Raw genomic sequence first — 23787 nt, forward strand, 5'->3', positions numbered from 1 at the left:
TTTTTTAATATTGAACTCATATAAAAAAAAATCTTTCATCTAAGTCCATATTCCAAAAAGGAAAATATCGAGAACGTTTGTATGAAAAAAAGACCCCCTTAATAGGGCTTTCAAAATCGACATGATAAACTTTGCTACACGCTGATTTGCAGGCGCTATGTTATTTTATATTAAATTCAATTATAATTTTCAAGTATTTATTACAATAAGATCGAAAATTCGGGCGGATTGAAAAAAAAGGCCAGGTGTGAGTCGAACTCGCGTTCCAAGGGTTCCGTACATCACATAATTTTTAACATTGTTTTTTGACGTGAAACGTGAGTAAACGTCTTTAAAAACCCGTAGAGTTCGGATCAAAAACCTACTAGGTCGTTATAAAGTATATGAACTGGTTTAAGGCCCCAAACCCAGCTACCTTCTACTAGACAATCACGCAAACTTCTTTGCTAACCGCCTGAGATGAGAGGTAGACCCTGCATAGACTACATCAGACAGAATTCACCTACAGAGTTCAAACTAAGTTTTTTTTAAATTATTATTTCTTAAAGTCAAAACTAAAATCATATATTAAATACGTGTAAAAATGAACCATCATGTAATTAGATTTAGAAATAAAGCTTATAATTACCTTAGCTAAGAATCTCTATAAATGTAGGATTTGCTAAGTAATATTCTATAAATCGGACTTTTATATTAATTTTTATTTTACTAAATGCTACCAAACACTTGGTTGTAACTGATCATAATTCATCGCGCGAAAATCTGTGGAAAACGGCGAATTGATATTCTAGAAATACGTGCAATAGAAATTGGGAGTCTAGTGGTAATAGAATTTAAATGCCTAGTAGTGGAGATAAATTGAAGGGAATTACACGAAATCGAGCACTCGAAATTCAAAAATCGGCCCCCTGGTCGTCCAAGTCGGCCAATCCTTCATACTAAGCCCAAAAATTTTTCGTGACAATAATTAAATTTATTTCTTCTACTTTTTCTTAATCAGCACACGATACTGAATATGACCCCACTATTTATGTTCTACCTTGTATACGTCACATTCCTAACAACATTGATAGTACACATCCACACTTCGTCTTCCACAATTCGACTCGACTCTTCGCCTTTAAAGAAAACCACAAAATATTAAAAATAATTTTATTATAACTAAAAGCTAAAACTTGAAAAACAAATCAAATCAAATACAAATCTTATTAATATCTACTTAAACTATAGGTTCTGTTTTATGATTAATATTCTACGTCATATTTCTAATGGAGTCTATAATATGGCAGAAAAGCGCCTTCTTAACACCCGGTAATAATAACGCTTTTGGTTACAAATGGCACAAATTTTACGTAATGCTTTTCTATGCAGGTTTGGCATCTACTCACGTCAATGATAATGGATTAATTACATTTAATTTGCATTACACTACGGCATTTGCAACATTTTACACTTCTGTAGGTTCATCCTTTTGAGGGATGTTAGCTTCCTTCACCTCCTTGGGGAAAAACTCCGACAGCGCGCATCCCACAAACGCGCACACCAGCTGAAAAGCAAATAAGTTTCTGTAAAACAACTTTTTTTGACCCTTATGGAAATGATCACGTGGATTTACGTTCGCATCTCTCATCCCGGTTCATTTTCAGATCATCCGCTAGTTGCTGCGGTTGCACGGAGCAGTTGAGCGGGTATACGAAAAATAGTATGAGCGACGCTAACTGGCGCAGTCGCGAGAGACAGATTTTACCTACAATGGCACCCGCGTGCGCGGACCCGCTACCGAACCCGCTACCGGACACGCTACCGGACCCGGACGCTCTTATGTTTCGAATGAATGTCAGTGTCACCGTTGCTACTCAGGAAGAATTGCACATTATTATTTATTTTTTTTATACCACGACGGTGGCAAACAAGCATACGGCCCGCCTGATGGTAAGCAGTCACCGTAGCCTATGGACGCCTGCAACACCAGAGGCATTACATGCGCGTTGCCGACCCTTTAAAAACCTGTACACTCCTTTTTTGAAGAACCCCATACTGTAGCCCCTCGGGAAAACCTCGGCAGGAAGCTCATTCCACAGCCGAAGCGTTCGCGGGAGGAAATTCCTCTTAAACCGCACAGTACGCGACCATTTAGGTTCTAGGGTGTGAGGCTGAACACCCTGCCGACGGCGAGCGGTACGGTGATAGAAAGCGGCCGTCGGCATCATGTCAAACAATTCTTCAGAGCACAGCCCATTGTACAAGCGGTTAATTAATATGCCTGCAGGCTGAAAATTTTACTTAATGTTGACAGTCGTCATTCATCATCTTCCTCGCGTTATCCCGGCATTTTGCCACGGCTCATGGGAGCCTGGGGTCCGCTTGACAACTAATCCCCAGAATTGGCGTAGACACTAGTTTTACGAAAGCGACTGCCATCTGACCTTCCAACCCAGAGGGTAAACTAGGCCTTGTTGGGATTAGTCCGGTTTCCTCACGATGTTTTCCTTCACCAAAAAGCGACTGGTAAATATCAAACGATACATTTGACAGTCGTCATTCTTTTAAAATATTTTTTTAGTAGGATTATAGGAACTCCGTTATAAGATAACGGATCCAAAATATGTATGGGTTTGTTAGAATGGAGTTGGCAATTGTCAAAGGTTTTCATAGATGGCGCCAGCATAGGTTTTCCCTGACTCTAGCTGACCTATGCTGGAGCCATCTGTAAAATACTTCGACCGGCCAACCCCATTGTCTCGATTTGTATATTTGAAGAGTACAGTCAGCAAGATTTTGACAAAATAATTAGGCCCTCAGCACACGGAGCGTAAGCGTATAGGCGTCGCGTAAGCTTATCGTAAAAACTTTACGAGTACGAACCGCGTAGAGTTGGGCACCAAGTGTCGCGTAAGCGTTATCGTTTAATAAGTGAAATGCTTCGGCGGATGTAACTACGATCTTACTTTCTCGTCAGATGAAGTTTTTTTTATTGTTTGATTATGTCAGAAGTTTTATTTTTTACGCGTGTATTACGCTAAGCCTGTACTGACGACAGAAATCTCATACGCCACGCTATGACGACGCTTCGTGTGCGGACTTGTTTGAAGTTGTACGTGAACGTAGTGCTCTTGTTCTACGCGCGTATTACGTAACGCTTACGCGCCTCTTACGCTTACGCGCCGTGTGCTGAGGGCTTTAATGTTACCAGCATTTCCTTACCGCCATGATAACGGCGAAAATAAGCCCAATAAATCCTGCCTCAGCATCTGACAAGTCGTCGTTGTAGTGCTCTGCCGCACGCGCCGCCGGTTTGTTCCTCACTAACTGTACAATCCCATACACTGCAAGCGCTCCCATCATCCCGGAGTACTGAAAAATGCAAAACATTCAAATATACATTACAATTATTTATTTATTTAAACTTTATTGCACAAAATATATACAACAATGTACAAATGGCGGCTCACATCACATCCTAGACGAGGAGTATATCGAAGACGAATTTACTTTTGAGATAGCCAGGAGCAGAAGGGAATTATAAATGCGTACGTGCACTATTTTTAATAAACTACATTAATTCTCGGGCCCTATTTTTCGTGGACCCTTTCCCTACTTTAAGTGCCCTCACTCTAATTACCCGCAGTATCTGAGAAATAGTTACTGAAGTCTAAAATTTGTTTAAAGGTGATCCATTAATTATGTCACACTAAATTTCGAGTTGTTGGCACGCATTTTCCCGTCTTTTACATGTAGACATGTACAGTCAGCATCAATAGTAACGGATGAAACAACGCGCCAAAAGTATCTGATATTCCGGATAACTTTTCCAAATATATATAAATCTCTAAAATTCACGTTCAAAAGTATATCTTTTACAGTCCTAATTGTTCTACATAGAGAACCATCAATTTTTGTTACTCGTAAGCTGTTACAGAATGGTAGATACTTTTGAAACCTTGTTTGATCCGCTACTTTTGATGCTGACTGTACATTTGGCATGTATAAACTTTTACGTCATGCTCTTTTAGCATTTTTTTAGGGTTTTGTAGTCAACTAGGAACCCTTATAGATTCGCCATTTATGGACTTTTTTATATTTAAGAATTTATCTATATCCCTCTACTATAGCTATTTATCGTCGTCTAGTTTTACAACACAAGCCTTATTGTGGCTTATTGTTGGGTTAGATTTATTTGTGTAAGTCCCAATATTTATTAATTTTCATTTTATTACTTACCTATACTTAGTGATTTTCAAGTTTTAACCATAGTACTGCGAGGTGAATAAGTAATTATCTGCTGAACAATGCTAACTATTGGACCAAGTTTAAAATCGGTCTAAAGGTCTGTTTTTAGGGTTCCGTAGTCAACTAGGAACCCTTATAGTTTCGCCATGTCCGTCTGTCTGTCTGTCCGAGGCTTTGCTCCGTGGTCGTTAGTGCTAGAAAGCTGAAATTTGGCATGGATATATAAATCAATAAAGCCGACAAAGTCGTATAATAAAATCTAAAAAAATATATTTTTTAGGGTACCTCCCTTACACGTAAAGTGGGGGTGAAAAATTTCCCCTTCATAGTAAAAAGACGTACATCCACAGTTCATCCCTTGGTTAACAATCTACTATACTTAGCTCCAGTTTAGCTTATTGTGACGGAAGAGTAACTACGGAACCCTACTATGAGCATATATGCTCTTGAGCGGTTTATTATTATATTAGGATTTATTTATTTATTTAATCTTTATTGCACAATACATGAAGGTACAAATGGCGAACAAATTAGGATTTAGTAGACAATTGGTACTTAATTAGTTACTATTCAAACATATATTTATTTACAATAACAATATACACAATGGATATATACAGAGGATTACTATAACTAGCTTATATCTAAAATAGGCCCTTGAGGCATGTTACAAGGATGCTGGCGGCATTTCCTCGTTGTATCGCAATACTGATACGTTGTGCGAGGAAGCCGCCAGCTCTTCGGTCACCAGTTACGTCAACCAGACGTTTCGCGATTAGTTACTAAGTTTGTATGAAAAGGTAGTTTCGGGATGTGTTATTATTTTCCTTACGACACTTGTATTCAAGGATATCGACAGTTAAAGGCCGCCACAGTAATTGCTGCTGCAGTTCTTCGAAGATCTACTTTTAAGACGAAAATGGAGGACCTGCGCGAAATTACCTTTTCATATATACAATACAATACAAATACTCTTTGTTGCACACCTCAATACAGAAACAGTACAAATAAAACAACACATAAAGAAGAGGTAAACAACAGGCGGTCTTATCGCTAAAACCGGCCAAGAGCATGTCGGGCCACGCTCAGTGTAGGGTTCCGTAGTGACTCTTCCGTCACAATAAGCTAAATTGGAGCTTAAAGTGTAGTAAATGGTACCTTTTCATAATCAGTGCCTAATTAAAGTAAGTCTTTTTACTATGAAGGGAAAACTTTTTGCGATAACTCAAAACCAGCTAAACTGATCATGTCCGCTATAGTTTTCATTTAATGTCTTTCTTAAGCTCTACTTCCACGATTTTTTTCATATTTTTTGGACCTATGGTTCAAAAGTTAGAGGGGGGGACACATTTTTTTTTCTTTCGGAGCGATTATCTCCGAATATATTTACTTTATCAAAAAATGTTTCTTGAAAACCCCTATTAGCTTTGAAAGACCTTTCCAACGATACCCCACACTCTAGGGTTGAAGCGAAAAAAAAAATTCACCCCCACTTTACGTGTAGGGGAGGTACCCTAAAAAAAAAAAAATTTTTAGATTTTATTGTACGACTTTGTCGGCTTTATTGATTTATATATCCATGCCAAATTTCAGCTTTCTAGCACTAACGACCACGGAGCAAAGCCTCGGACAGACAGACAGACAGACAGACAGACGGACATGGCGAAACTATAAGGGTTCCGTTTTATGCCATTTGGCTACGGAACCCTAAAAAGCGATCTCTTCCAGACAACCTTTAGGTAGCGGAACACAAACAAACGTACAAACAACACGTACGTATATACAAACGTAGTCCTCATTTTCCTCTCTGTATATTAACAGTATTGAAAAAATTTTGACACAATTTGTTGTATATCAACCACAACTATGAAAAAAATCAAACGAATGGGACTTTAGATTTTTTTAGAATTTTTAGGGTTCCGTAGCCAAATGGCAAAAAACGGAACCCTTATAGATTCGTCATGTCCGTCTGTCTGTCCGATTCTGTCACAGCCACTTTTTTCCGAAACTATAAAAGCTATACTGTTCAAACTTGGTAAGTAGATGTATCCTATGAACCGCATTATGATGTTTACACAAAAATAGAAAAAAAAACAATAAATTTTGGGGGTTCCCCATACTTAGAACTGAAACTCAAAAAATCTTTTTTCATCAAACCCATACGTGTGGGGTGTCTATGGATAGGTCTTTAAAAATGATATTGAGGTTTCTAATATAATTTTTTTCTAAACTGAATAGTTTGCGCGAGAGACACTTCCAAAGTGGTAAAAAGTGTCCCCCCCCCGTAACTTCTAAAATAACAGAATGAAAAATGTAAAAAAAAATATATGATATACATTGCCATGCAAACTTCCACCGAAAATTGGTTCGAACGAGATCTAGTAAGTAGTTTTTTTTAATACGTCATAAAAAATTAAAAAAAAAATTTTTTTCATCAAACCCATTTGTGTGGGGTATCTAGGGATAGGTCTTCAAAAATGATATTTAGGTTTCTAATATAATTTTTTTCTAAACTGAATAGTTTGCGCGAGAGACACTTCCAAAGTGAAAAAATGTGTGCCCCCCCCCCCCCCCGTAACTTCTAAAATAACAGAATGAAAAATCTAAAAAAAATATATCATATACATTACCATGCAAACTTCCACCGAAAATTGGTTTGAACGAGATCTAGTAAGTAGTTTTTTTAATAAGTCATAAAATAAAAAATATTTTTTTTTTCATCAAACCCATACGTGTGGGGTATCTACGGATAGGTCTTCAAAAATGATATTGAGGTTTCTAATATAATTTTTTTCTAAACTGAATAGTTTGCGCGAGAGACACTTCCAAAGTGGTAAAATGTGTGTCCTAAGTGGTAAAATGTTGAACGAGATCTAGTAAGATGATTTTTTTTAATACGTCATAAATGGTACGGAACCCTTCATGCGCGAGTCCGACTCGCACTTGGCCGCTTTTTTAATTATTATAGGAGTTATTAAAGCGGTGGTGGCCGAGTGGATATGACGTCCGACTTTCAATCCGGGTTCAAATCCTGGCTCGTACCAATGAGTTTTTCGGAACTTATGTACGAAATATCATTTGATATTTACCACTAGCTTTTCGGTGAAGGAAAACATCGTGAGGAAACCTGCATACATCTGAGAAGAAATTCAAAGGTGTTTGTGAAGTCCCCAATCCGCATTGGGCTAGCGTGGGGACTATAGCCCGAGCCCTCTCGCACATGAGAGGAGGCCTGTGCCCAGCAGTGGGACGTATATAGGCTGAATTATTATTATATAGGAGTTAGACGCGCATTTAAAATTTTGTATGAAATCTGTCTTTCGCTCCTAATTTTTAGGAGCATAGCTATGGTTAGTAAAAATATTTTCCAAAATAACAACCAGACAAGAAAATGGGGACTACGTTTGTATGGAGAATCCGCCGTCCTCTTTCCTCTTTGAGTGCTTTATACTTACGTTTTCAAGTGATTTCCTGTGCTCCCCACAAGCCCCACCATATCCACCCATGGCCACCAGTACGATGAAAATTCCTATAACTGCTTCCACAACGTTAGCTAAACTAACTCCCATAATTACTATAGATCCCACTCCAGAAGCAAAAACCGACCAACCAAATGCAAACTGAAACAAACATAAAAAAAAAAAAAAAACATACAACCGAATTGATAACCTCCTCTTTTGAAATCTAGAAGTCCGTTAAAAAGAGAAATACAATTGACAATCCGGTCTAGTGCGTGGGACCCGCGCCCCAAGAGTTCTGCAATGTATTTTCTTTTGTATTAATTAATATTTTGCCGTATTTTAAATCCGACTCACATCTGACCATTTTTTTTTGTGGTTATCAGCAATAGAAAAATACACTTCAATAAAATTTTATTGTTGTATTCCTTGGGGTAACTTTCACTGAACATTTTAAGTCTATTATATGAATTGAGGTAGGAATAATGTGTATGAAATCCAGTTTTAATGAGATGGTCCTAAGTTGATCATTATCTACGATACGAATGTTGGGTATTTAAATATATATTTTAAGCTCGAACAAAAATGGAGAAGGCCAAAATATAACTTGCAAGAGTAGATTAGAGTCAGACCAAGATAGGTTGTTAGCGATTTTGATAGCCCAAGAGGTGCAAGTTTGAAGTAAACGTCATAATTTCATAGAAGGGCTATCAAAATCGTTGCAAACTTATCTTGTTTTGGCTATACAAATATTAAGTTCCATTTCTAAACTAATTCGAAGTCGATATAAAAGTTTGAATATAATTTATATTGACGACCGGTCTGGCCTAGTGGCTTACCAGGATTTGAACCCGGGACCATCGGCTTCATAGGCAGGGTCAATACCACTAGGCCAGACCGGTCGTCATAGAACCAAAAACCAGGAATGACATTTATTTAATAATTTCTTGAAAACTAGGCACTCACCACAACAGAGTTTGAAATAAGAAATAATGTTTTAACATCATTTTTACTTCTGTCCGAAGTCATGTTGGTTTGAGTATATTTACACTCTTCGAGACACAGATCGCAGTCGTGTTTCAGTAACCACTTGTCCTCACCGACTGAGGTTCAGGTCCCTAATTCCCTATGGCGACATATTAAAATACTTGTTGCTAAGGCGCGAGTACCACGGGTAGATACGCGAACGGCGATATTAGCTTGTCTAATGCGGGTTTCATTCACGTTGCAAGGGCTATAACCGCGAAAATCTAAGTTTGTAATATTCGAGCAAATCTGTCTCTGTCACTCTTATCACGCCTATATTGGTGTGAAAGAGAAAAATGTCCAAATGAAATGAAATGAAATGAAATGAAATCGTTTATTCACAATGAACATATGGTAACATAAGATCTTAAATTACAAACATTGTGTCCCATGATATATTCAGTCCATGTAGACATGTGAACAGTTGTCATTGATAACTTGATTAGATCACTCGGTCAATTAAAATGAATTATATTTATATGATTAAATATAATTTAACATCAACTAATAATTTTGCAAAATTTGCAAACTTCGGTGTCCGCGATAGATTTTTTGGTGGCCGGAAAAGATAGCAATATGGAGTTTGGAATTAAAAGGAGGAAAATTTCTTATGGCAGAACTATTGCAAAAGTTATGGAGTGTGGAATTAAAAGCAGTGAAATTCCTTATGGTAGAACTGTTGCAAAAGTGTCCATTCTATCAGCTATAAATAATAGTTCCAAATCTCTCCAAAGTAAGTAGCGCGAGAATAGCAAAGTACCTAGGCGTTATTGACGGAGTGAAGTGCACTGTCTAGTGAAAAGTGAAAAACCCTTAAATAGGTGGCACTACAATACCTGTGATTGTAGTGCCACCTATTTATGGTTTTTTGATGACACTTTTTGGTACATGGATATTCCATTCCTTACCTCCACCTGCCATATGCAAAAGTGACCAGCTTTAAATAATAGTTCCTAATCTCTCCGGTGGCGCTAGGCATTCATGGATTACATGAACCATAGAGGTATAATAATATAGAGATGAAATGGGGGGGAGGGACAACAAATAACCCGACCAAATTACGTAGGTTGTTTGTGGTAAGTTGAAAGGAATGTTGAAACGTGTTTTTAATTTTGTCGCATTGCGTATGTTTTGTCCCTCACGGGCGCACGCGTATAGCCCCTCTATATAAATACTAGGTCTATGACATTCTATTTCGGTGTATTGTGGCGCCAACTATTTAATGTTTTTTTTCATCACACCTGCTTGAAAAAGATCTTATTTCATGCAGGTGTACTGAAGGACAAAGCCTATATTTTTCCCGCGGGAGTTACGGATTGTGAAATTAAATCTTTTTTTTTATTATGTCACTTATCTTACAAACCAAGTGGCATACATGAGATTTACTTTTATAATACTGATGTTTATAATTTAATATTTTTGTTTATGTTTATAATTATTTAATTTCATTCATTTAACAGACAATAAAAATATTTTCATATAATTTTCAATCGTGGCTGTATAGGTTTGTACCTTCGATGCCTATCCTGTCAAGAAATTACAAAATGGCGGGCGAATGTTTAATATGTCACCGTATTTATGAATAAATTTCGCTTAAAATTTAGTTTTTTCTTCGCAAGTGTGATGAAAAACATTGTGTGTGACTCAGGGGGTAAGAATATTGTAAACTCGGGCCTTTAATTCCCTGCCTGCGGCTGTCGGGAATCACCACCCTTGTATCCAAAAATTCACTTACCCCCCTCGTTGCACAATTCCAATCCTTATATACGGTGATATATGCCTTTTGTCATTAAGTCCGCCTTTTGTACGATAAGTTTTCTTTTCTAATTTCTTCAACCGTTAGTGAGGTTAGGCAACGAAGGCACAGACCCACCCATTCAGCATTCAGCCACGATTGAAAATTATGTAAAAATATTTTAAACAGCAAAAATATTAAACTACAAACGTAAAATTCATTTTTACTACTCAGTTTGCATTAATAAGTGACATCTTCTTCTTCTTCAACCTAGCCTTTTCCCGGCCTAGCGCCAGGGTCCGCTAAAAAAAAAAGGGAGGTCTAGCTTTATTTTTCACAATCCATAACTCCCGGGGAACAATATAGGTCTTTATCCTTCCGTAGACCAGCATAAAATAAGATCTTTATGGAGCAAGTATGATGAAAAATACAAGAAGCTTTTTCGCTTGCTGTGTGTTACAAGAATTACAAGGTCTACTTGATAGTCTCTGATAACGCTTACACGTCATTTTTTGTTCATGGTTACACTGAAACAATAAGCTCTCAGTTTCAAATTCTTAGTAGAAGCTATCAAGTATAGGGTGACCAGCTGTCCCGTATATTACGGGTTGTCCCGTATATTAGCTAGAATTTTTTCACTGTCCCGTAATTTGGCAAAACCAATAGCGGAGAATACATTGTCCTATAATTTAAAAAATACTTATTCGAACAATATTTATTTTCTCGCACACAGTGATTATTTCGTTGATCATTCCACTTTTGCCAAATAATTTACAAATTGTGGTGTTTATCAATATTTACTACTGGTTTAAAGGTATTTCATTGGGAAAGTCAGAATTTGATTGTATACGGGTGTTTATTCAGTCACCTGCAATAATTTACGGGCTGAATATAAAGGACATAATGAGCAACTTTTACTATTGCACCGATCATTCATTCAAAATTTCGTGAAAAGAAAAAAATCTCTCCCATAGACAATGTCAAATCAGACAGACAAAATGTATAAAGGCCAATTTTTTTTTTTCACGATTTCGGGGTTGGTCGCATAGTAAACGTTGCTCAGTATGACCTATATATTTAGCCCGTAAACTATTGCAGGTGACTAAATAAACAGCTTGTATTTAGTAGATTAATCTATATTTTATTATCCAAATAGGTAATTTACAAATTGTTGAATTATGATATGGATTAAAGAAAGTCAAAGTTTGATTATTTCAATTTCATTTTCCTTTCCAGATAATGTATAACTTGTTGTATTTTATAATATTAAATCTTTTTTTAAAGTTTATCATTAAGAAATGTTCCAATTGTATAGGTTATTCAATTGATTATGCCAAAATTTAGTAATAAAAAAATGAATGTAGATTTTTAATAAACAACAACCCCGTCGTGTATTTTAACCGATCAGTACCCGTTTGCGTTTAGTCTCATTTTGTATTGGATTTAGAAAGAGCGCGCCAAGCGGGAGGTTTTGGAAACTCAAAATCCTATACAAAATGAGACTTAACGCAAACGCGTTCGTCACGTTATGATGTCGATCAAATTTACACTAGGGGTACTGATCACGTATTTTCAATACAACTGCATTCACACAAACAACTATACAACATGAACTACTGACATCTATCCCGCAACACACACACACTATGAACAACTGTCCCGTAAAAACGGAAATCAGATCTGGTCACCCTAAACAAGTATTATTGCGTTATTTTATACTTACCGGATGGCAAGAACGTTTTTTGATAATAATAAGTAACGGACAAAAAAGTTGGTTTGTCTATCACCACACATCTATCACGCATAACAGTTTTGGCATTAAGTCCGCCATTTGTCCGCAATAAAGTATTAATAAGTAAAATAAATATACATATATACAAAGCGAAGCCTCGGACGGACACACGGACATGGCGTAACTATAAGGCTTCCTAGTCGACTATGGAATATTAAAAATTTCACTATACGATAAGTAATTGCTTATAAGTATATATCTTTTTACGTTAACAATGAACATTTGTATTGAGAGATAAATAAACTAAACTAAATTTGTTAAATGATGTTCCCTTTCTTATTAATACATAAGTCCAAATGACACATAAAGATAAGCGATTCGTAGATAATTCAGACAGGAATAATCTTGTAATGCGTTTCTGAGTAATGTCATAATAAAGTTAGTGTGATACCTAACCTACCTACTGTAATATTTAAATGTACATATAATGTCTATGGTTATATATGGTAAATGGTAAATATAAGTTTTTTTTCATGTGTGTTTCAGTAATGAAAACGTTTGTATTGAAATTAATCGCAGTGTAAAGTTGAATGTGAACCAATAATATAAAATAAAAAAACGGAAGTGAGTTTGTCGTATCACTACTGGGAATTATTATTCTCAGTTTTTAGGGTTACGTACCCAAAGGGTAAAACGGGACTCTATTACTATTACTCCGCTGCCCGTCCGTCCGTCCGTCCGTTCGTCTGTCACCAGACTGTATTTCAAGAACCGTGACAGACTAGACAGTTGAAATTTTCACAGATGATATATTTCTGTTGCCGCTATAACAACAAATACTAAAAAGTACGGAACCCTCGTTGGGCGAGTCCGACTCGCACTTGTCCGGTTTTATTTTATTACCACTGGTAGTCACCATCACATATCGCGGAGCGCCCGAGGTGCTCCCAAATATCTGAACACGCCTGTATTTTCAAGGCGTTAGAGTGCACATTTCGGGCGCTCCGATATATGTGATGCCGACTAAAAAAAACCGTTTAATTCATAAAAAAAATGCATTTTTACAAGCTTAACTACTAATCTTTAATTAAAAACTAAACAAACCTAATGGTAAACCTAATGGTAAAAAACTAGATTAATGGTAAAAAAACTATTCAGCATGACCCGTATGAAAACCAGTTAATCTTTGAACTGGGAATTGCACATATATAATTTACAACGCTTATAAAGCGCGACCAGGTATGTATGATCATTGTCAAGAGGGCGCTGTTATTCTCATGTACAGGGTGGCAGTCCCGTTTAGTATGAAAAATGTAGTTCCGATGAAATTCCGTAATATGGCGCGTGATCATTATAATACTCAATGCCGGATTTAGAGGTCTGAAGGCCTCGGGCAATAAAGGAGTGAAGGCCCCCTGGTCCCAAATTATTTTCGAAATAAAATGGTATATTTTCCGAAGTCTCTATTGTGGGGGGCCCTCTTTTGTGGAGGCCCCGGGGCCTGTAGCCCCGTTTGCCCTCCCCTAAATCCGGCCCTGATAATACTGGTCACGCCTCAGTTATTGGATTAAAAGTACTAACTCATTGATAACAAGAGGGTACACACTAAAATATTTGGACAGTTATCTCGTATTGTTATTGAAGGTTATACTAATAATAAAGTCAACTCCAATTTATTCGCGCTCATTAAATAATAGGTAATTATTGCATCGGTCAGTGTCTACTGTGAGCGAAGCTACACGGTTCAATTTATTTTCAGAAATGAGTTTCTGCAAAAAACAGTTCACACTAATCTTTGCTGCCGACTGTTCATTGCAGAGGAAAGATATCCTATATATAAAGATATTTTTATAATGTGTATGAGCCACTACTAGCCTGAAATAAACGTATAAATAAATAAATTTTAATTTATTTGTATTTTTATAAGGCATTATAATTGAATTTATTATGGAATTGCTATTGAATTAATTTTGTATGTTTATAATGTTTATAAAAGTTTTGATGATTTTTATTTTTAATACTATGACTAAGTATGTGAGCGCTTTGGTATAACACTTTAATACTGATATGTACATTTTTTTTTTTTTTTTATGTAATAGGCTGCAAACGAGCAGACGAGCCGCCTGATGGGAAGCAGTCATCGCCGCCCATGGACATAAGCAACATCGGAGGAGCCACTTATGCGTTGCCAACCTTTGAGAACCCTAAAAACCTGCTTCTTGAAGAACCCCATGTCATAGCGCAAGGGAAACACCTCAGAAGGTAGTTCATTCCACAACTTGCACGTTCTGGGAAAAACATGTACACTGTACATGCTAAACTATTGAAAAAAGAAAAAAAAAGATCAGTCGTCTCCTACATCGTTGCTTCCAGTGGGAATGTAGCTTTAACAAAATTTAAAAATGTCGGTAATCAAGCTATTCAACTCAGTCCAAAAGAGTGTGGACATCAAGTTGGGCGCGCAAACACATTTTTTTTTATGTCCTGATTAAGAATTTGTCAAACATTCTAACGTACATTATGGGAGTGGTCGCTTATAAAAATGAAATAAAAAACCTATTCCTCATTATAAACGCATATCTTGCGGTAAGTATACTTAGTTTTCATTATAAAGAAATTCTAATAATATTTATAAAAATAAAATCATCACGCTTAATTTATTACCAACGATCCTAGAACACTTCAAAAAAAGCTACGTTCATACTCGAAAGAGCCATAAGTATCCACTTAACAAATCTATTTGTCAAACATTTTTATTGCATCCTTCACAGCAGTTGTTATTGTATAGGTTAAAAACTTTAAGTGGTACCCCTCTTGCAAGTGGTTGTGCACAGTTCATAAAAATGTATTCAATAAAAATGTTGATATTGAATTTAAGTTTATTTTTGATGAAAAGTAAATTACCTGTAAGTGGACAGAATTAATCATACTTTTTATGTAAAGTGTGTTTGCTAACCTCACGTTAAAATTTTCACGAATTTACATAAATAGAATGTCTGTCTAAAACCTATTTCAAAGAATTGAGGCTTTATGTACGTTTTTTATCCTACACTCCAAAATATTATGATAAAAAAACTAAAAATAAAATGTTTATTGAAAATAAAAATTAGGTACAGTCAGCAAACAGCATTAATAGTAGCGAATGAAACAACGCACCAAAAGTATCTGATATTTCAGATAACTTTTCCAAATACATGTACATAGATAAATCTCTAAAATGTACGTTCAATAGTTATTTGTGTCCCAAGGGAGGAAAAGTAGGAAATTGCGTGCCGCGTGTAAAAGTGTAAGGCGAGGGTGGCAAATACGCGGGATACGTTTCCTCCCGTGGTGGTGCGCATACTATTTTTCTGCTCGACGGAGGCGAAAAGCGGCAACTTCGTTTAGCGCAGCGGGAGCAAAGTGGACGCTTTCCGCCCGGAGGGCAGAAAAAGTATATATTTTATAGTCTTAATTGTTCTACATACATAGAACCATCACTTTTTGTTAGGCTGTTATAGAAAGTTAGAGCTGTTACAGAAAGTTAGAGGTATTACAGAAAGTTAGAGGTGTTACAGAAAGTTAGAGGTATTACAGAAAGTTAGAGGTGTTACAGAAAGTTAGAGGTACTACAGAAAGTTAGAGCTGTTACAGAAAGTTAGAGGTATTACAGAAAGTTAGAGGTGTTACAAAAAGTTAGAGCTGTTACAGAAAGTTAGAGCTGTTACAGAAAGTTAGAGGTATTACAGAAAGTTAGAGGTGTTACAGAAAGTTAGAGCTGTTATTACAGAAAGTTAGAACTGTTACAGAGTGAGAGATACTTTTGACAATATGTTTGATCCGCTACTTTTGATACTAGCTGTACCTACTAGGTGACCGTTCTGCAGTTCGTAAGAAGAAAGTATCAAAACGAACTCGAACCTATATTATATCGTATTGATTATTAAACAGCAGCGTTATTAAATCTACCTTTTTTATCGAATAGTTTCTGCTACCTCGATACCCTTCTTAATATAACTAAAGAAACGACATTTAATCGTGTGTAATTAAGTTTTAAAATTACCTCCGACGTTTCGAGGATGGCATTGTCTTTGTAGTATCGGAGAAGACATTTTCGTAAATAATAATGAGTAAAAAACGTAAAAGTATATGTACACTTTCAGTGTGAGTGCCTTCTTAAGACTTATAGTAAATACTCCATACAAATGTAGTCCCCATTTTCCTCTCTGGATATCAACATTATAGAAAATATTTTGATACAATTAGACGGATATTTACCACACCCATGCCCCTTCATAGATTTTTTTAAATTTTTATATTATTATTAAAGTTAGGAGCATTCAAAAATGAGTCAGTATTTAATTTGTTTTCCGCTCCTAATAACTTTTATTATAACCAAAAAAATCGAAAAATGTCAAACGAAGGGGCATACCTATGGTAAATTTACATCAATCTGTATAAAAATATTTTCCATACGTTTGTATGGAGAGCCGGTCGTTCACTATCCTCGTTGTTTTAAGACTAAAATAGCTCTTTTTCAGTTGAGTATCGGGTTGTTCCCGGTGTCCCTCGGCTTGGCGATGGTGGTCACCAACGAACGGGAGCCAGAGATAATCCTCGAGTTCATCGTTGTGGGCACCTTTACACTCGGGGTCACCGCGCTCGGCCACTTCGGGGCTATTCTGGATAAACACACTTCGCTCAAGATCGTGAGTATCGATTTATTGTTAATTGTATCGTATGTTTTTCCATATCTCAGGATCCTGAACCTTCGGAAGGTGTAGGGCCAAAGCCAACAGAGCAGATGTGGCGGATATCATCCCGAGCGCACAATATGATACCTACATCCATCTAATAGATTAAAGGTCAAAGGTATGGGCGGAATCGTTCCGAGCAATGGCGCCACAAACTTTAGCCGATGCCCGGTAAGATGGCGCCACTTTTTGATATTTAACAAATTTAACACATATCAGTGAAAGAATGAGGACTAAATTCAAATGGCGTTCCAAAAGTTTTAATCATGTGTCAAAAGATGACAGTAAATTTACTGTGGCTACAAAGTTTTCTTTGATAATCCACCTCTATTTCAAATTATCTTTGCTCGGGTGTCCTTCTGAATGCCTAACAACGTTTGGCCTAACTGCTATGGAATAATGATCACTTAGCATAACAATGGATCACACCTACATACCTACCTCATACCTACCTACCTACCTTTTGCTCATACCTACTATTTTCGTTTATCCGCTCACCCGCTCCGTGCAACCGCGCGAGCGCGCGGACGCCCTTAAACAATTTCGCGAATTTGCGCTGCCAAGTTCGTTAAACAATAAAAGTAGATATAAGTACATATCAAAAATACTTGTTTATTTCGTAATGAGAATGACATAACGTCGGACCTCTTAGAACGTGTTGTGTTGTTACAGTATGCAGCGGCGGTGGGATTGGCATCATTCATAGAACTCGTGGTGATGGTAAAACTGCTGCCCAGAACTCTGGAGGTCCTGGTCTTTGGCATGTTCCACGCCATCTTAACGGTAGATTCATTTGTTTACATAAATTTTACATCGAAACCCCCTAATAAACCGAAATAAATGTCATTAACAAAGGAAAAATGTCCACGGCTTCTAGTGCCCTGGACTGGAATCCAGCGTCCTCTGCTATCGCGGCAGATGCCTAGGTATTATAACCGCTCGGCCACAAGACGGCGGCATGGATTTTTCCTTTGTATATGACATAATTCATTTTCTAAAGGTAACCTTAGATCCTTACTAATGTATTAAGCGCAAGAAGTAAAAATAAAAATAACAACAGACAACCTTTTCATCGATTTAGAATATTTAGATGAATTTTGGTACTTCTATAGTTTTGGGCCGGGGGAACATAGTATAGTTTTTTATCACGGAATCATCATACTACATATACGAATCCGCGGACAAGAAGTTATAGTGTCTTTATGATTGATATTGTTGATATTCGTTTGTCCCTATCCGTCATTTTGACATTACTGTTTGTTAGAAAGAGACAAAATTAAACAGAGGTTTGTAAGTTATTATTTATTTACTAAGTTTTCTTTCAGTTGTCAGCATTGCTACTCGCGATGGCCCTGAGGCGAGCCCACAAACAACTCTACCCTCGTATACCAATGAACGTGGTCGCAGCGCCCAGTGCACCTACACTATCTATGCTACCTACACTACCTACGCTACCTACAATTGTGTAGTCTACCTGATACAAGCCCTCTTTGCCACGCCATGCTAGCATGACCATATTGTATTCAGTCGCCATTTCCGCCAGAGTCGGGCCAAGCCTGGGCCAACCATACTCTGTACCCATGGCGTTTGCAATGAGAAAGTGTGGCAATGAAAAATGTCGTAAATAGCGAGACTTCCTCACTTTGTTCCGTTGAAGTTCTAAGTTGCTGCTGGTATAGCCCTGGCGAAGCACGCCGGATCTTACAAAGCAAGATATAAAATATGTATGTACATGATGAAATATTACTCAAAGTACGGTCAACCAATTTGATTCCTAGGCCACTATAGAACCATGTCATAATGACTTCTACGACAGTGCTTATTGAATGATGCATGTCATGTATAGAGTAGTTAAAGAGACAAGGTTATAGTGGCCTAGGATTCAAATTGGTTGACTGTACTTAAATATATTTTAGTATTTTATGTTATTTGTCTCACTTAGTAACGTGTATAAAAATTAAAACGTAAACGCATAATATTCATTTGTTTTACAAGCGGGCAAAGTAGTTGTTTAATCGCTCGTGCTAATATTGATATTGATACCCGAGCAAGCGAAAGATACTAAAATTGAACCACGAGCGTAGTGAGTGGTTGGAAAAGTGAAATCTTGAGGGTTGCGACTGTAGCGAGGGTTATAAGGCACGAGTGTCCAAAACATTATTTTCATACAAATACAAATACAAATACAAATACAAAACTTTATTAATAACGCCAAAGTTATAGGTCATAATGTCTTAATAATAGGTACAATAGTACTTAAAACAAACATATCAATGTCACAGAGTAATATTTAATATAGATCTCATTCACATTAATTCTCATTTCATATAAACAACATAATATAAGTTAATACAATTTCATAGTACCTTAATAACCTATGTACACGGTAGTTTAAAAAACTCATCGACGTCATACAAAGATAAGGTTAGTAGCCACTTTCGTAGTCTACATTTAGCATAGAAGCAAATGATATCCACAAAATAATAAATCATCAAAGTACCTACAATGTTTTTATTTTTCTATTCTACCTTCTTCCACTGAAAACCTTCAGCCTAGACCACTTGAGTCAGCCTAGACCACTTGAGTCAGCCTAGATCACTTGAGTCAAACCTTCCTAGCAACGTCAAGAATAGGGCTGTAGTAGCCTTATGTATGTATTCCAGCTGCCGAGTTCGTGCAAAATTACCGTGGTCAGAATCCTTCTGAAAACTTATCGCAGAGCGCATCCATATGGAAGGCTAGTTTTTTAGGGTTCCGTAGCCAAATAGCAAAAAACGGAACCCTTATGGATTCGTCATGTCTGTCTGTCTGTCTGTCCGTCCGTATATGTCACAGCCACTTTTTTCCGAAACTATAAGAACTATACTGTTGAAACTTGGTAAGTAGATGTATTCTGTGAACCGCATTAAGATTTTCACACAAAAATAGGAAAAAACAATAAATTTTGGGGGTTCCCCATACTTAGAACTGAAACTCAATTTTTTTTTTCATCAAACCCATACGTGTGGTAACGTGTATCTATGGATAGGTCTTCAAAAATGATATTGAGGTTTCTAATACCATTTTTTTCTAAACTGAATAGTTTGCGCGAGAGACACTTACAAAGTGGTAAAATGTGTGCCCCCCCCCCCCCCCTGTAACTTCTAAAATAAGAGAATGATAAAACTAAAAAAATATATGATGTACCTATATTATCATCCAAACTTCCACCGAAAATTGGTTTGAACGAGATCTAGTAAGTAGTTTTTTTTTAATATGTCATAAATGGTACGGAACCCTTCATGGGCGAGTCCGACTCGCACTTGGCCGCTTTTTTTATGATATAGGAGGCAAACGAGCACGCGGATCACCTGATGGTAAGCGATTATACTTCCTATCCAAATCCTAGACAACAAATATAATTTACTAGCAGCAGTACACGTTATCGTGCAGTCCAAGTCACACATTTTAGAGATATGGTATTTAAAAAACAAGTTCGCGCTGTCCCTCTCACTCGCTACGTTGCGTTCCTGCTTCGACATCGCTCCTCCAGTACTCATTTACATGTTTTTGTGTTAGTCCGAGTCACACGTATTTTCGCCAAAATAGTGTTCCTCTAAATATGTGTACCTATGTGTGTTTCGATTAATGTTTATTGTGCGCTGAATAAGAAGTATAGAATCAAAACATTATTTGAACTGCCGACCGCCGTACCCTCGAACGAAAAATTGATGTTTATTCAGCTCGGCAAGTCTAGTCTCGTTTGCCATACTTACATGGCAGTTAAACTTTCAATTTGAAATTGTAGGTATATTCGTTTAGCGTAATAAACTTATTACCTAAGAAATCAAGTAAGTAATTTTTACGTTCATACGAAATCACTTACTACAACTACCTTCTTTTTTGAATAAATAAATTACGGAAAAAATAAGTATGGGGCTACAAATAGATTACAATTTGAACTTTAAGTAATTGTAATACGTACTATTATAGTATTATTTATATATATATACTTTTACCATGTCCGATCTACCCTACCATATAATAAAATAGATAACAATGGTAATCCTTGCCGATTGGTAATAAGTGCCTATGAATGATAACAAAACGCGTCTTTATGCAAATGTACATACACAGTACCAACAAGTTTAATGAGCGTCTTATGCGGATACCTATAGGTATAAATATACAGGAGTAATATCAATCAATACACAATCTATAAGACATTGGAAGACTATTTAGTCTGACTGACAGTTTAAAGTATTTAATGCCATTAATCGACGTATACAAACGGGACGTGCTATGCGTGCTCCGATACCGTGCGCCCCATGCGCCCTCATAGTGAATCTATCGTATGGATCATGACGGATTAGGTAGTAGGCTTTAATCGGACATCGCGGTATCGTCGAGTCTTGGGTCCAATCGATGTGGTCGCCTCCTAAATTTGATCATCAGTTAGTTACCTGCTTTGTTATTATTAGACAGCTTTGATTAACATAATATAATATAATTTTAAAATGAAATATATTATGGAAAGATATACTTTATTTGTGTAATATTGTGGACTCCGTCTAATAATAATTCTCCTTTGCGTGAGTACTTAGAAGCTTAGGTTTACTGTGCAACAAGATATTCATCAAACAGAAAATTGGTATTAACCGTGTTGATTAAAGTTTCAAAATTAAAGCCAATACCGAAGGGAAATTTTATAACGCACATTAATTAATAGTTCAAAATTAAAACACATATTAAATAAATATTTTCTTATAAATGAGATGTCGACATGGACATATTTGCCCCACTTTAATAGTGAAGAGGCTATCATTACTCCACAATCATTGTGTCGAGGGCTCCGCTTTCATAGCGTCGAGGTTATATTTGCCCCACTTTAATAGTGAAGAGGCTATCATTACTCCACAATCATTGTGTCGAGGGCTCCGCTCTCACAGCGTCGAAGCTATATTTGCCCCACTTTAATAGTGATGAGGCTATCATTACTCCACAATCATTGTGTCGAGGGCTCCGCTTTAACAGCGTTGAAGCTATATTTGCCCCACTTTAATAGTGATGAGGCTATCATTACTCCACAATCATTGTGTCGAGAGCTCCGCTTTAACAGCGTCGAAGCTATATTTGCCCCACTTTAATAGTGATGAGGCTATCATTACTCCACAACCATTGTGTCGAGGGCTCCGCTTTAACAGCGTCGAAGCTATATTTGCCCCACTTTAATAGTGAAGAGGCTATCATTACTCCACAATCATTGTGTTGAGGGCTCCGCTTTAACAGCGTTGAAGCTATATTTGCCCCACTTTAATAGTGATGAGGCTATCATTACTCCACAATCACTGTGTCGAGGGCTCCGCTTTAACAGCGTCGAAGCTATATTTGCCCCACTTTAATAGTGATGAGGCTATCATTACTCCACAATCACTGTGTCGAGGGCTCCGCTTTAACAGCGTCGAAGCTATATTTGCCCCACTTTAATAGTGATGAGGCTATCATTACTCCACAATCACTGTGTTGAGGGCTCCGCTTTAACAGCGTCGAAGCTATATTTGCCCCACTTTAATAGTGATGAGGCTATCATTACTCCACAATCACTGTGTCGAGGGTTCCGCTTTAACAGCGTTGAAGCTATATTTGCCCCACTTTAATAGTGATGAGGCTATCATTACTCCACAACCATTGTGTCGAGGGCTCCGCTTTCACAGCGTCGAAGCTATATTTGCCCCACTTTAATAGTGAAGAGGCTATCATTACTCCACAGTCATTGTGTCGAGGGCTCCGCTTTCACAGCGTTGAAGCCATATTTGCCCCACTTTAATAGTGAAGAGGCTATCATTACTCCACAATATTGTGTCGAGGGCTCCGCTTTCACAGCGTCGAGGCTATATGTACCCCACTTTAATAGTGAGGAGGCTATCATTACTCCACAGTCATTGTGTCGAGGGCTCTGCTGTCGCAGTGTTGAGGCTAAGTTTGCCCAACGTCATAGTGAGGATGCTATCATTACTCCACAATAATTGTGTCAAGGGGTCCGCTGTCGCAGCTGTCGCAGTGACGAAGATATATGCCGCACTTTAAATTATATGTACTCTACAATTCCACAATAATTGTATCGAGGCCTTCATTTCCGCAGCGTCGAGGCTATATGTGCTTCATTTTAAGTGTCGAGGTTATAATGCTTCGGTCATTTGGTTCTTCGGTTGCTTTGCTCCTTTTGGTCGCTTCGCGCTTCGGTCGCTTCGCACTTCGGTCGCTACGCTCTTCGGTCACTTCGCTCTTCGGTCTACAGTAGGTCATTAGACATATCTCAAAATGATATCGTCAAAGATATATAACGTTGCTCTACTATAACAGTGTTGATGCCAATGTAATGATTGAAGACTTTAATAGTATTGGAAGTAGCTTTACGCATGTAAATATGAGGGACTAAAGAGCAAAAATATTTAAGGTTGAGCTAAAGTTTACAGGACTTGTAAAAATAATGAAATATAAAGGAGGTTCTTGTTACGCTGAGGTAATTTAATTGGTGTTAATGCGGCCTAAAATACCTTAAACAAAATGTACGCAATGTCATTGCCCTTACAGACAAAGAAATGCTGTATGTAAACAACATATAGGAAAAAATATATCTATAAACCCTTTAACCTAAATTTATGATTCGTACTCATATCACGCTCTTATATACTCCTAATAACTTCAAACGTCAGCTTTGATATGCTGTCAAGAATATACCATATCAACGAGCCTAATGTAATAAATCCGGTACAATTTACTTACTCAGCTCCAAACTTCAGGGGAACATCGCCGCAACAAACAAGAGCTGAACCGCCGTTGATGCACTATCCCGCGACGCGAAATAAGTGCTGTAAATTGTGCAACCATGCA

The 23787-nt window shown here is 37.2% G+C and overlaps 3 protein-coding genes across 3 annotated transcripts in view; 2 read left to right on the forward strand and 1 right to left on the reverse strand.

Annotated features, from left to right (window-relative positions):
- Positions 1-23787, forward strand: part of LOC133525501 (uncharacterized) — a 173550-nt gene that overhangs the window by 122812 nt on the left and 26951 nt on the right. The window lies entirely within an intron of this gene.
- LOC133525508 (uncharacterized) lies at positions 1139-8977 on the reverse strand. Its single transcript, XM_061861772.1, has 4 exons — positions 8655-8977; positions 7686-7850; positions 3205-3354; positions 1139-1546 (listed from the first exon to the last, which is right to left on the reverse strand). The coding sequence occupies exons 1-4, from the start codon at positions 8715-8717 to the stop codon at positions 1448-1450; spliced, it is 477 nt and encodes a 158-aa protein (XP_061717756.1). The 5' UTR covers positions 8718-8977; the 3' UTR covers positions 1139-1447.
- On the forward strand, positions 14662-19079 carry LOC133525582 (uncharacterized). The gene is made up of 4 exons (XM_061861889.1): positions 14662-14767; positions 16702-16869; positions 17587-17697; positions 18240-19079. Exons 1-4 carry the CDS (start codon positions 14702-14704, stop codon positions 18381-18383), a joined length of 489 nt encoding a protein of 162 aa, XP_061717873.1. The 5' UTR covers positions 14662-14701; the 3' UTR covers positions 18384-19079.

Source organism: Cydia pomonella, chromosome 15 (assembly GCF_033807575.1).
Source record: "Cydia pomonella isolate Wapato2018A chromosome 15, ilCydPomo1, whole genome shotgun sequence".
Classification (NCBI taxonomy): Eukaryota; Metazoa; Arthropoda; class Insecta; order Lepidoptera; family Tortricidae; genus Cydia; species Cydia pomonella.

Excerpts from the sequence above, each read along its gene's own strand:
- LOC133525582 (XM_061861889.1), top strand. The coding sequence starts at position 14,702 with ATGGGAGTGGTCGCTTATAAAAATGAAATAAAAAACCTATTCCTCATT. Across the intron at positions 14,768-16,701 it reads TTATAAACGCATATCTTGCG|TTGAGTATCGGGTTGTTCCC; the intron begins GTAAGTATACTT and ends GCTCTTTTTCAG. Across the intron at positions 17,698-18,239 it reads TGTTCCACGCCATCTTAACG|TTGTCAGCATTGCTACTCGC; the intron begins GTAGATTCATTT and ends GTTTTCTTTCAG.
- LOC133525508 (XM_061861772.1), bottom strand. The coding sequence starts at position 8,717 with ATGACTTCGGACAGAAGTAAAAATGATGTTAAAACATTATTTCTTATT. Across the intron at positions 7,851-8,654 it reads TTATTTCAAACTCTGTTGTG|TTTGCATTTGGTTGGTCGGT; the intron begins GTGAGTGCCTAG and ends TGTTTGTTTCAG. Across the intron at positions 1,547-3,204 it reads TTTTCGCCGTTATCATGGCG|CTGGTGTGCGCGTTTGTGGG; the intron begins GTAAGGAAATGC and ends TTTGCTTTTCAG.